General features: G+C 37.0%; 1 protein-coding gene across 1 annotated transcript in view; it reads right to left on the reverse strand.

Annotated features, from left to right (window-relative positions):
- Positions 1 to 15,197, reverse strand: part of pcdh15a (protocadherin-related 15a) — a 233,974-nt gene that overhangs the window by 202,284 nt on the left and 16,493 nt on the right. The window contains exon 2 of the mRNA XM_079437451.1: positions 11,999 to 12,117. Coding sequence (XP_079293577.1) covers positions 11,999 to 12,089 — 91 coding nt within the window. The 5' untranslated portion in view covers positions 12,090 to 12,117. The remainder of the gene's footprint in view (positions 1 to 11,998; positions 12,118 to 15,197) is intronic.

A 15,197-nucleotide genomic window follows, 5' to 3' on the forward strand; every position in this document is an offset into this window, starting at 1 on the left:
TTCAGTCCAAGGAAAGTCCAGACAGTAAGCTTAAAACGGCTCTAATACAGAGAAAACCAGACTCCCAGATTGCGGAGAGTTGTTTCAGCTTGTATTTGGCTTAAAAGCACGAGTCTTTTATAATGGATTTTTTGCACTATATAGAAATTGTAAAAGGTATGGGGAGTGTGCATTTGCCCGTCACTGCCATGGGAGAAACAGTCAGTCAAATATAGGAATATGCACAATTCTGGATAAATTGATCACTTTTTTTTTTTTTTCAAAATAGAGATCATATTCTCCTACGATTCTGAATAGACAACTAAACATATAGCTTGTAATTTACTAGAGGTTCTGACAAAATTGTAATTGCTGCAGTCTATTTAATTTTTTAAATTTGAATTATTGCAAAATTTGCACCTCTGTTGTGGCTAATATTAATTTCATAATTATCCTTACTCCGTGAAGTAGCAGCAGTTAAGTGAAAATGTGCAAATGGCCCATATTGGGGTGAATTAAATGCAAGTCTTAAATGTCACTGTTTATAATATAAGGCGTTATAACAAAAAAAAAATGGGGGCATAAAAAGAGTAGCCTATACCCACTTCTCCAGGCACCACTACACCACTACTCCTTACCCTCCACTCTTGATCAGTCAAATAGGACTACAACAAGTTGTGTTGGATGCAGGGTTTTCAAGTCCGATTTTTTTTTTCCTACTGAATTGGGCTACTTTTAAACTGCTGCCGTGGGTTGATTTTTCCCCCGTGGGTTAAAGGCTTGAAATATTGAATATAGGCCTAAATTAAATTTCACTGAAATGCTTGTATTGAAAATTTTATCATTCTACCATTCTACCATAAAAATATTCTGGATGTTAAGTTTTGTGAAGGAGGGCCACTGGTAGGAAGCCTTTGAGTGTTTATGAAGCATAACAGCATAACAGTGACTGTAAAATATGTATTTTAGAAATGGAAATGAGTTTTGATATTTGGGATTACTTTGTGCTGCTTTTCACTGATTATTTTGTGAAAGAGCCAGTGAAAAGCCCCCCCTCAACTCATAACCCTGGCCCACCTGGAATATCACTTGGCCCACCCTTCATCTCGTATCGGGCCTGATTTTCTCACATGGTCAAAAGCACCCATAGTCCAATAGTCACAAGACATATATACCATGGAATGTATCCAACTTCCTTTTCCTTAGGTAATTTTTCCAGGGAATCCCAGTGTCCTCTAATACGACTTCCTACCTAATCTGCTGAGAGCCCATCTCTGAAATCTTTATAGCTGAAGCCTTTTATCACCGAACATTTTACTGAAACAGTTATCAATTGCTTTTGCTTTCAGAACATCCATTGGCATAAGAGTCGGCACGACCTGCAGCTCCTCTAACACCCGTTGAGTGAAACATCACCCGAGATGTGCACAGACTGCAAACTCTTCTACAGTCAGCCAACACTTCCCATAATCAGATCAAGAGGATATTCCCGCCGCTGTCTGTATACATCTAACAGATCAGTGCTTTTCAATGACTTAGAAGATGAAAACGCAAGCCCTGAGCTGGGAGAAAAAGAAATGTCATGCAATGTCATGATTCCTTCCCAAAACTATTCCCTGAAGTGACTTTAAGAAATTCTTTCCAGACCATGCTTCAGATTTTTCTCCTAAAATTCCTTTTGAGAAATAAAAGTATAAACTGAAACTGAAAAGTTGACTGAAACGTGCACAGTGTTAGTACAACATGAAATCTTTGTTTCTTGAGAAACAATTTACTAGATTAAACAGATAGTTCATCCAAAAAAATAAAATTTGGTAATCATTTAATTAGCCTCAAGCTGTTCCAAACTTGTATGAGTTTCTTTCTTATGGTTCTTTCTTAACATTTTTCTTCTTTACTATGGAAGTCAATGGTTATGTAAACTTTTTGCTTACCATCTTTCTTCAAAATATCTTTGTTTGCTCATACAAGTTTGAAACTATTTGAGGGTGACTAAATGAGTTTTCATTTTTGGCTGAAGTATCCCTATACAATTCAACTGATGCTATTTGCAATTAATAACATTATATTTTGCTGCATCCTTCAAATTTTGAAAATAAAGTTAAAAAAATTAATCTATATTAATTTGAAAATTATTTAATTCAGTGCACTATCCAAAAAATAGTCATTATATTAAGGTTATTTACTGTATCATATAAACTTTTGTTACATGGTTATTATTGTTAACTACAATTAAAAATATTATTTTTTAATAAAATAAATGTTAGCTGACATTAAATAAATTCTTAAAAATCTTATTTTATTTCAGCTATTGTTTACCTAGCATTTCATAGTTATTTCAGTTTATCTTAAAGTTCTAAAATAATTAAAACTAAACTATACAGACATAAAAAGACAAACACAAAACAAAATTACTGAAACTTTAAATTTAAAAAGAAATCAGAAAATATAAAAATAAAGACAACTAAAATATTCATATATCATTTTAATTGCTATCAATGACACTTCATAAAATATAATATATCATACAATACCACTGGTTTGTCGAATTTCCATTAAAAAACAAACATATTGGGATAGAAAATTACTCGCACTGTACTGTACTGTCATTGGTCATAACACTATCCATACTCGCCAGCAAGGAGACAAAATCAAACTCCAACAACATTTCTGAAGGTAGAAAGAGGATGTTACAGAGAAATAAAAATAAATAGATCAACAGACAATGTAAAAATGAAGAGAGCCGGAGATCACAAAGCTCGACGCCACACCAGCTCCCAGCATGCATCGAGACACAGCATCAAAGACAGACAGATACAGCAGAATGACAAAAGTGGAGACGTAGGTGATAAACAGATAAGAGCGACTATAATAATAAAACCACACCAATATAACACCAAGTATAAAAGAGAGGAAGAGATGGGCAGAACAAGAGACAAACAGAACGAGGGAAAAACTGATTTGATACACTCTCTGCACAGATGATGGGAGATTGGACCTCGAAAGCACTCTCTGGTCACTGTGGTGATGAGAGGACATGCAGGATTTTGTTAGTGAGCAACTGAACGTGACCAAACTAGTTTCACCTCCAAAACCACGAGAAAACAATTACTCTGCTTATTTTACAGCTCAAGGGTGTTAGAATTAGAATTGTCTTCCATTTTTCTTCTACACAACTGTATGTACTGTATGTTTCTGTTGAGTTGCAATGTGTATTTTAACACTATAGAATTTAGTGTGTTTGGCAGAACAAAAGACTGACTTGTCTAAATTCAATTTGCAAATGTTTTGTAGTGGCACACGACATTAGAAAGCTCTAGCCACTGAAGATTTCAAACAGACTAAGAATCCATGAATTTCTTTCTATTGAACTTGTACGAATAGCAAAATCTGCCATATAAACTGACACTTGTCTTTTTTTTTTCAAAAACCCTGCTGTCTGCCTTCATCATACGGTATACTAAGATAACTCGTGTTGGCCAAATTCAAAGAAAGCATTGTGTCACGGTGCACACAGCAGGGAGGATCAAGGACACGCAGACGAGGACGTAAACTCAAACAATAGACTTCACTGAAGGCAGGACAAGGCAGGACAAGGCAGGACAAGGCAGGACAAGGCAGGACAAGGCAGGACAAGGCAGGACAAGGCAGGACAAGGCAGGACAAGGCAAACTCACAGACATCAAACACCAGGGGTAACGAGTTGACCAGACGACATCTCACAACACAGACAGGACTTAAATACCAGGGATAATTAACGAAACACACCTGGAACAGAATAAACTACTAATGACACCAAACGAGGACAGGAAACAAACCAAATATGGGCATGGAAACACAGGGAGCACGTGGAAACACAAGACACACACAACAGAGGTCTGACACATTGCACACACTCGACCATTCAAAAGTTTGGGATCAATTAAATTATATGTACGGATGTGTAGACAAATAAATGCTGCTATTTTAGACTTTTTACTTCATCAAAGAATCCTGAATAAACAAATTTATCAAGGTTTAGCAAAAATATTAAGCAGCACAATCATTTATAATTGGAATAATAAGACATTTTTATTGAGCAGCAAATCAGCATATTAGAATGATTTCTGACTGGAGTAATGATGCTGAAAATTCAGCTTTGCTGTCACAGGAATATATTACATTTTAAAATATAATAAAAGAGAAAACAGTTATTTTAAATAGTAATACTATTTCACAATTTTACTGTTTTTACTGTATTTTTATTCAAATAAATGCAGCCTTGATAAGCATAAGATACTTCTTTTAAAAACATTAAAATAGTTTACCAGCCTCAAACTTTTGAACCTTATATAAATAAAAAATAAATAAAACGATTCTGATATACATATTTATATATTGTAATGTTAAAATTAGTATTAGTATTTGTATTAGTTAAAATTAAAACTAATACAAATTCTTACCCTTACTATTTCAAACTTTAAACATTTTTGCTATAACACCTTCTATGAGCAGCTTTGTCTCTTAGTTTATTCTCTTTAAAGCACTACCACCAAAAGCCATGAAATGCATGACCTTCAACAACAACAAATCATGAGATATATACACTAGGATAAAAACTTAGTATGGATCACTATGAATGCAAATGGTTAAAAATAAATTATATTTTTTTAGCTGACCACAATCATTCAAACTGGCTTTGATATAGCTGACAGAATCAAAATAAATAGTAAATCAAATTCAGATTTACAGATTTTTTTTTTTAATTATGACGATTGGGAAAAATAAACTAGGTGGAGTAGCCATGCAATACTAAAGTATGGGTCATATCCATAGTCACAATGCAACACACCAAAATGCAGACTGCCAAAATACAGACAGCATGTTACATGTCCCACCAGAGACAGTAATATACTGGATCACTGTTACACAGCGATAAAGGACGCATATAACTCTGTTCCACGAGCAGCTTTAGGACTCTCTGATCACTGTTTGGTTCATCTTATTCCAACCTAGAGGCAGAAACTTAAATCTATTAAACCTGTATTAAGGACTGTAAAGAGATGGACTAATGAGACCGAGCGGGTTTTACAAGCCTGTCTCGACCTTACTGATTGGACTGTTTTTGAAGCTGCTGATGATCTGGACGAGCTCACAGAGACTGTAACATCATATATCAGTTTCTGTGAGGATATGTGCATTCCTACCAGGACTCATCTAACTTATAACAATGACAAACCATGGTTCACTGCAAAACTCAGACAGCTCCGTCAGGCCAAAGAAGATGCTTACAGGAATGGGGACATAGTCTTGTATAAACAGGCCAAATACACACTGGAAAAGGAGATCAGAGTGGCAAAGAGGAATTATTCCGATAAGTTAAGGATCCAATTCTCTTCCAGTGACACGACTTCAGTGTGGAAAGGTCTGAAAGACATCACCAATTACAAGACACCACCCCCCAGCACTGTGGAGAATCAACAACTGGTAGACGATCTTAATGAGTTCTATTGTAGTTTTGAAAAAACACCATTCACACCTCCTGCAACCCCCCTCTCCCCCACACCTGCACTGCAGATAAGAGAAGATGACGTGCGCCAGGTCTTCAAAAAGAACAAGAGAGGAAAGGCACCAGGCCCAGACGGTATGACACCAGCCTGTCTGAAATCATGGGCTGACCAGCTGGCCCCCATCTTCACACAGATCTTCAACAGATCACTGGAGCTGTGTGAAGTCCCCTCATGCTTCAAACGCTCCACCATAATCCCCATCCCAAAGAAGCCCAAGATTACAGGATTTAACGACTACAGACCTGTGGCTCTAACGTCTGTGGTCATGAAGTCATTTGAAAAAATGGTTTTGGCTTATCTGAAGGATATCACTGGACCCTTACTGGACCCCCTGCAGTTTGCCTACAGAGCAAACAGGTCTGTGGATGATGCATTCAACATGGGACTGCATTAAACACTGCAACACCTGGGCAGACCAGGGACTTATGTGAGGATCCTGTTTGTGGACTTCAGCTCGGCCTTTAACACTATCATTCCAGACCTCCTCCTGCCCAAACTAACTCAGCTCTCTGTCCCCACCTCCGTCTGTCAGTGGATCAACAGCTTCCTGACAGACAGGCAGCAGCTAGTGAGGATGGGAAAATTCACATCCAGCACCCGCACCATCAGCACTGGAGCTCCTCAGGGCTGCGTTCTCTCCCCACTGCTCTTCTCCCTCTACTCCAACGACTGCACATCTAAAGACCCCTCTGTCAAGCTCCTGAAGTTTGCAGACGACACCACACTGATCGGCCTCATTCAGGACGGTGACAAGTCTGCTTACAGACAGGAGGTTAAGGAGCTGGCTGTCTGGTGCAGTCTTAACAACCTGGAGCTCAACACGCTCAAAACTGTGGAGATGATCGTAGACTTCAGGAGAAGCTCTCCCCCCACTCACCATCATGAACAGCACTGTGACTGCAGTGGAGTCATTCAGGTTCCTGGGCACCACAATTTCTCAGGACCTGAAGTGGGACATTCACATTGACTCTATTGTGAAAAAGGCCCAGCAGAGGTTGTACTTCCTTCGCCAGCTGAAACAATTCTACTCTGCCATCAATGAATCTATCCTCTGCACTTTAATAAATGTCTGGTTCAGCTCAGCTACCAAATCTGACCTCAGAAGACTACAGAGGGTAGTCCGGAATGCTGAGCGAATCATTGGTACAACCCTTCCCACTCTCCAAGAACTGTACTTATCCAGAGTGAGCAAAAGGGCTGGTAAAATCACTCTGGACCCCTCACACCCAGCACACTCCCTCTTTGAACTGTTGCCATCTGGTCGACGCTACAGAGCTCTGAGCACCAGAACGACCAGACATAGGAACAGTTTCTTCCCTCAGGCAATCCATCTTATGAACATTTGAACTCTTAACAATAAACGTGAAACACACAACACTATCATACTTTTTATGTTTATTTTACACACATACTTATTACATTTCAAATTTGCACCTAACATACCTGTACATACTGAATTGTCTAATTTGTATATTGTGTTTGTGCTATTTGCGTCATTTTTTGTATATTTGTACATTATTTTATTTTAATTAAATTTTTTTTATTTCTTTACTATCTGTTCCCTGCCTTTTGCTGTCATTCTGTCGCACTCTGGAGCTACTGTCACTAAAACAAATTCCTCGTATGTGCAAACATACCTGGCAATAAAGCTAATTCTGATTCTGATTCTGATGTACACATCAGGAGTAGATACAGTGTTAGCAGGCCATATTCAGCGGGCAGCTCACTAGGATTGAATAGATGCGTTCCATGAGGAGCTCAGTGTAATTACGTCGAGTGCATTTTTTAAATAACAGCCCGCAGTTTCTTTCTGATGGCATGAGACTTGAGAAGCATTTCCTCCTCCCTCTCAATTAGACAGAGAAGACTAACTCCACTCTCAAAGTGCACCTGCAGGCTGACTTTAATGGCTCACCTAGCCGCAGATATCCAACGGAGTTTAATTACAGTGACAAGATGAAATAGGTGGAGTTGATTTCCAGCTCGTCTTTTGAGATGGACACCCAGATTTCTCAATCCACGTTTAAATGGTACATACATACTCTGAGACGTGTTCAAAGTACAGGCAAATGGCAAGAATGAAATATAGGCACGCAGAAAGACAGCCGACATGGACAGGAGCCAAAGAAAGTGGATCTAGTGCACTATCAATCACTATGAAGCCACCTGCCTTTTAAGAAGTGTCTACTTTGAAGCCGTAGCTCACAAAAATAAAAGCTACTCATTATGTCAAGTTCAACTAGTCAAAGTTACCTTGTGAAAAATGATCTAGCTACACTATAAACTAAAAACAAAAAACAGCGATGGATGGATTGGTGGATGGATGGATGGATGGATGGATGGATGGATGGATGGGCGGACGGGTGGATGGATAGATGGATGGACAGACGGGTGGATGGATGGATGTGGCCAAAACAAGTACACAAATCAAGTATTTCAGTAAAGGTACCTAATTAAAATATCACTCAATTTAAGTATTCATTTTCAATTTTGCTTGAAAAAAAGTACAAAAGTATTTGATTTTTAATGTGCTTAAGTATTAAAAGTAATGAGTAATTATATGTTCTTATGAAATGTAGTAGAGTAAAAAGTGCAATAATATGCTTGAAAATGTAGTGAAGTTGAAGTAAAATAAAGTACAGGTTGCAGAGTTATAAATGTAGTTAATTACAGTAAAGAAGGGAAAATACTTTGTTACTGTCCTCTGTAACTAAATAAAGTTTAATAATGTAAAATGTTATAATGTAAAACATTGTGCTAAACAGATTTTTTTTCATTTTGCTACAAAACCTTTTGGCATAAATTGAGGTTATGTGATGCTTTAAAATAACTGGTGAATCATTCATTTAAACCAGTTCATTAAATTAATCTTTTAAATGAACAAACTCCCTAAAATGAATCATATTTCCAAAAAATATTTGATACATTTTCAACAACTTCAAATGTGGTTGATTATTGCCTCAGCTCATTTTGTTAAAAGCTGTGTGTGTAAAACAGTTATTTAATGTGTGTAACACTGCTACTTGTTGCAAAAAATAGCTAGGTACTGGTAAAGCTCGACTGCTTTGACAGTTACTGACACACTGCTGAAAGATGCATTTACGTCAGTAGCATCCCCATGTGAAGCTAAAACCCAACGTTTCTTCTAAGGCAGCATACTAAACAAAATGGCACCTAACTGACTGACTTGAAACACTGTGAACAGTCAACAACTCTATTAAAGTGCATCACACAAATATAAACCCTAACACTCACAGTTGCTCACAATAGTAAGAATAGTCACAATAGTAATAGTCATAGCATTATGCTAAGCTAATAAATTAATACTCTAAAGGCCTTTCCACATAACTTGCATTAAGTTTTTCCAATTGTATGACAATATGAATTTATGATAGCAACAGAGTTACCTCCAAAACTGGCTGTCCGCCAGTTAAGCTATTTCTAAACTATTTCAGCTTTGACCCTGTTTGCTGCTGATCTGTCATTCTTTACAATGACTATTCCAAATCTGGCCATAAGTATTTGGCTGTCACACATAATTTTGCCTTACCAATGCTGTTTTTCAGAGCTCAAAGAAAAAAAAAAAAAAGGTTTAAAAGCTGTCAAACTTTATGAAATGATCTTGAATGCCTCATAATTTCCTTTTATTCATCTATATTCATCTTATTTGTTTTATTTTAATATTTTCACATCTTTAGTTTGCTGTCATCTGACCTTTGTTAGGCTCGCCTCGTCTGTAACATGTAATTTTCAACATAATTATGTTGCATAGCTTTAATAAAAAATAATAATAGTAATAAATGAGTAAGTAAAAAGATGACAGCTCCTTTTTTCCTCTCTTTGATGCATCAAAGCCATTGGCGGGTCTTTTTTGTGCACTCGTCCCACTTTGTTGCTTCCCAGAAAAAACTGCCCTTCTGTGGAACTTCAGCATTTTGGAGGAGGTGAAAATGGCTCATGATGCATGCGGTGAAGCTCAGTCACAAATCAAGGGCCTTAATAATAAGAAACCCCAAAAAGAAAATTTGCTTAAAATTTACTCAGCCTCAGGCCATCCAAGATGTAGATGAGTTTGATTCTTCATGGGAGCTAATTTGAAGAAATTTAGCATTACTTCACCTGCTCACCAATGGATCCTCTGCAGTGAATGGGTGCCGTCAGAATGAGAGTCCAAACAGCTGATAAAAACATCACAATAATTCGCAAGACTCAAGTCCATTAATTAGTGTTTTATGAAGTAAAAAGCCATGGGTCATCATTAGAGCTGCAGCAAGTAGATTGACAAAAACTGTTGATGTTGAAATTCAAACAAGCACATCACTACCCAAAAGAAACACACCCCTCCTTTCATTGCTCTACCCCCCATGAACACGTTATGCAACACAGGAAACAACTAAATATTACAATATTACAACAACAGCATATCCTGGTTCTGTTAAACACAGCAAAACCAATGTTATTCATGCATTGAGCAGAAACAAAGTCCTATTTGCAAGCCTTCCCACTCTCTAGGTCTCTCTAGTGCTAGAAAGCTTTGACTATTTCCTCATTGGTAATGTCTCAGCAATCTCTCTTTCCACAGTCTTTCTACAAATCTCACTCTCTTTCCCCTACATCACAAAATTATTTGCTTGGGTATTGATTTAAATTTTCCACATTGTTTCTCAGAAATCACTAAGAAACTGCACCTTTAGCACATTTTAACCATTTCTAGCCAATATTTGAGTGAAGTGAAGTGAAGTGACATTCAGCCAAGTATGGTGACCCATACTCGGAATTCGTGCTCTGCATTTAACCCATCCAACGTGCACGCACACAGCAGTGAACACACACACACACCGTGAACACACACCCGGAGCAGTGGGCAGCCATTTATGCTGCGGCGCCCGGGGAGCAGTTGGGGGTTCGGTGCCTTGCTCAAGGGCACCTCAGTCGTGGTATTGAGGGTGGAGAGAGCGCTGTACATTCACTCCCCCCACCTACAATCCCTGCCGGCCCGAGACTCGAACCCGCAACCTTTGGATTACAAGGCCGACTCACTAACCATTAGGCCACGACTTCCCCCTTAATAGCATAATAGCACTTCCTATAGTGCTTCCTATAGTCCATAATAGCACTTCCTCCAGTGGAAAATGTCCATCCTCTGTTGTTCTCTCACATCAAAATCCACCCACATATTTGTTTAGAACTGTTTTCACTTGTAAAACAGCACTTGATCTGTGCATATTTCTCTCCTGATTTAGGTGAGACAACAAAAAAGCAATATTATGACTTGGAAACAATGGCTCGAAGTTAAAAACATCTTAATAATGTATTTGTTTCTTTCAAACATGCAACTTTTCAATGAGTCGTGTGGATTATTGTGAGGTTTTTATCAGCTGTTTGGACTCTCATTCTGACGACACCCATTCAGTGCAGAGGATCCATTGGTGAACAAGTGATGTAATGCTAAATTTCACCAAATCTGTTCAGACGAAAAAGCAAACTCATTTATATCTAGGATGGCATGATACATAGCTCACATGAATAGAGTAAAAGATTTTTCATCAGACATTTTTTTCCTTCTTGCCATCTTAGATAAGTTCATCACAGCGCATTCTTGGATTGTTAGGTTTGGATTAAGTTTTGAGTTTTTGAATAGGATGAATCACAAATATTATTCTCCAGCCCATAAATAGCCAATTCATGCACAGCCAAGATGCGACATTGCTTGACAACCACATTTGTAAACAACTCCCATTATAATTAATGAAGCCGTCTACACTGTAAGCACCCGTCTACAACAGTTTTCAGACTGTTGTAAGAAATTACATCATGGATATTATGCGGCATAAAGAATTTGACAAAAAGAATGTGGCAGAATTTCAACCACCGCACATTATACACAATTTTACCACCCAGCCCTACACATAACATCCTCACTGCACTCTTCAAATCATACGAAAATCCATAACAATAAACGCTGCATGAACAGACAAGGATATCTGAAAATGTCAACTATAGACGCCCACCAATCTTTTATCCTCAACCGCTAATCTGAATAGTCTGACAATAGCCACAATTTATTTGCCTCTATTTCCACTCAGCCTCGCGGCATTTCCAGCAACGTTTTGAGATTTTTATTACGGTTGTCAGTTTGTCTTTGGCAGACGTGACAGTATAATTCATACATCATCAGATGCTCAGTTTGGAGAGCTGTATCTGGCTGCTTCGGTAATGAAGGTGTGTAGAGAAGACGCAGAGACCGATTTGCGGGACATTGCCACACAGAGATAGAGATACAATTATCGCTCTGACTACGCTCAGAGCGTAAACGCTGGGCTGTAACATCCCATTTCACCAACTCCAGGAATGAAATCGAAAGCTATGGTTCTGGAGAAAAGTAGCAAGGTTTATTTTGCAAAAGTGGTAAATAAAATCTCTCATGTTAGTGACAGGGAAAGAATGATGGACATAACTTTGAGTCTTACCCTCAGTGTTTTGAGCCAAGATTTGGACGATGATAACAAACAAGCCAATTGCCAACCCCAGACAGCCCGATCTCCACCAGCGCCTCCTCATCTTCAGTTACTGCCTACTGCCAACCCACCTGCAGAGAAACAGAAATGGTGTTATTTTAAAGTCTAAAAAAAACTATATATAACTGATGACTGATGCCCAACACACAGACGTTCTTCTGCACAGTCAATACATTTATTACGGCAGCTCAGACTTCAGTGCAGATTCAGTCAAATTCAGACAAGTCTGTCAGTTAAGCTGGCATGTGGATATTGGGACAAAGTTTCAGGCACAGCAACCGATGAGTGCACACTGATTTAACAATCGCTAAAGTTACATAACAACAAAAAAGATAAGAAAAAATGATAGAAAACAAGAAATACAGTAAGAACTATGGTTCAAGGACAGGTTTAGCCCAGTTTGGCAATTTTTCTTTTTTATAAAAAAAAAAAACACTTTGTATTTAATTTGTCTACTTACAATGTCTTAAAAGTGGATAATACATTCAGAATTATGTCATTTGTTTAGTTTCGTAACTAGCATTTTATGAGTTCCACCAAAACAAAACCAAAAAAAAAAAAAACATTTCGGCACCTTGGAATCATAAGGTTCTATCTGACATTTTTGTCAAAACAGTTATTCACATATTCTTATTCTGTGACAAATTATTTACATTGTGATTTTAAGTTGTGAACATTTTGAGACTTTTTTTTTTTTTAGAAAACGAAAAGGTTCTATCTATGAAGTATATGGAATGCAAAAACTTTGAAGCTCAGTATATCAAAACCACTGAGAATGCAGATGGTGGCTATTTTGCATAATTTGAAAATGTTCCTCAAATGACTGTTGTCTCCAAGTACACAGACTTTAGGAGAAAAAAATATGGGAGCAAAATTATTGGTTGTAGTGAAAATGATATCAGAATTAAGGGACCATCATAATTTGTGTAAAGTAATTTCCATACATTAATTATTGGCATGATTTATAATTATTTCATCCTTTCTTACATAATCAAAAAAAGAAAGAAAATTAAAATGTAATATTTTTATATTACAAATTTAGAAATTTTAAAAACAAGAAATAAAATGTAAAAATGCTATTTCATAAATGAAAATAATTAAATACTTTAAGGGTAAAAAATTAAAAATAAAACAGATACAAAGGCATCAGAAAAGCAGTCAAAATAAATGATGACGGAAAAGTTTAACTTTTTGCATTAATTTTTTTTGCCGATTTTCACATGCCTTTAGATCTGTTTTATTATTTTACAAACAGATCATAAAAGTTTTATATAAAAATTTAAAATAAATCAAATAAACAATCATGTTAATAAAAACTCTATCTAGCTGATATTTTCGCTGTTGGTGAGTGTACTGGAAAACAATTCTCATTATAAAGCCTTTCTCAGAAATATGGATTTAATCTACTTTGCTTTGTAGGTTTTTGATGCGCAAGGACAGATATTACTTGACTTTGTACAAATATACACAAGGGATTACTGAATTCATTTATGCATGTGCGTGTGTGTGTGTGTGTGTGTGTGTCCCGTCATGAGGCTGGCTGCCTCGATGTTTGCTGCCTACACGCAGAGGTTGATGTAGAGATAAACTTAAAAACAAGTGTCTCCATTTGATCTGTCACCTGTATTCATACTCACAATCTCTACGTTGTGCCTGCGGCAGCTGTATAAACCACTGAAATGGCTTTAAAACCATACGCTGATGTGCATCAACACAGTCATCTAAATACAACATCAGACTGCGTCGCCACCACTGTCAGATTCTCTATTCCCAAAAGAGCGCAAGCAAGTCTCTGGAGCCTGATGGGTGAAAATGATAGTTCCCACTTTAACATTTTTACTGAGTGCTCAACAACTGTGACAATACACAACAAGAAGGGCTAGAGAAACATAAGAACTTGCTAATGCTGTCTTTTGTGTTCTCTGCTTTGATATAGAGGTTTGAGGAGCGTAAGCAAGGTCCAAAATTGACTTTCTGCCAATGACGTGTGAACAGAGAATTTTACAGCCATAAATATTTCTTACTGACCGTGAAACTGTAGTTTTGCATTGCAATTCCAAAAACAAATACATATCTTGGTACATTTTCTGAACAAAACGTAAGTGGTGCTGGCCAGTGCTAGTGAAACAGCTGCATTCCCAGGGGACCTCACATAGGGCCAACATCTATGTATGTATTTATATGGTCTATGTATGTATATGGTTGCTAGGGCATTCTGGTCTGGTTGCAGTTGTATCCATGGCATTCTGATCAATGTTAAAAATGCCTTTACTGATGTAAATATTAGAATAACTTGTTACTATATTGTTAGTTTATATATAGTTAGCATTTTATTTATGTATAGTTAGTTTATATAGTTCTTTATAGTATAATATTTCACTTACTGGATTAAAGCAACTTTTTTTTTTTTTCCAGAAATATGTTGAAATATGAAAATCAAATACAATACATCATGATTTTGTCCCTATCTCAATCATCATTGCATTGATTGTGTTGCATTATGCTGTATGTTTTGTATGTTATGAATTATTGAAAAAAGATCTTACTTTTTGGACATATAAATATCAACATTTGCACCAAACTGCATATTTTTGCGCAATTTGGGCCTCTAAATAAAATGTTTTTTTTTTTCCCCTCCTTGAGTATGTGAGCTTCATATTCTCACTATGTCATACATCAAATCCTGATGTACCAAATATGACACAACAAAAATGCATATTCACATATACAATGCCCTCCATAAGTATTGGAAGAGTAAAGACAAAATTGCTCTGTTGGCTGTGGAGTCAAGACATTTGCAAATATGATTAAAATATTAATATGAGACAAAACTACAGAATGTCACGTTTTATTATTAGCCGTTTCAACACATACAGTGGTGTGAAAAAGTGTTGGCCCCCTTCCTGATTTTTTATTATTTTGCATGTTTGTCACACTTTAATGTTTCAGATCATCAAACAAATTTAAATATTAATCAAACACAAGTAAACACAACATGCAGTTTTTGAATGAAGTTTTTTATTATGAAGGGAAAACAAAATCCAAACCCACATGGCCCTGTGTGAAAAAGTGCTTGCCCCCTAAACCTAATAACTGGATGGGCCACCCTTAGCAGCAACAACTGCAATCAAGGTCATGTGGGTTTGGATTT

This window comes from Barbus barbus (assembly GCF_936440315.1).
Source record: "Barbus barbus genome assembly, chromosome: 16".
In the NCBI taxonomy this organism is placed as follows: Eukaryota; Metazoa; Chordata; class Actinopteri; order Cypriniformes; family Cyprinidae; genus Barbus; species Barbus barbus.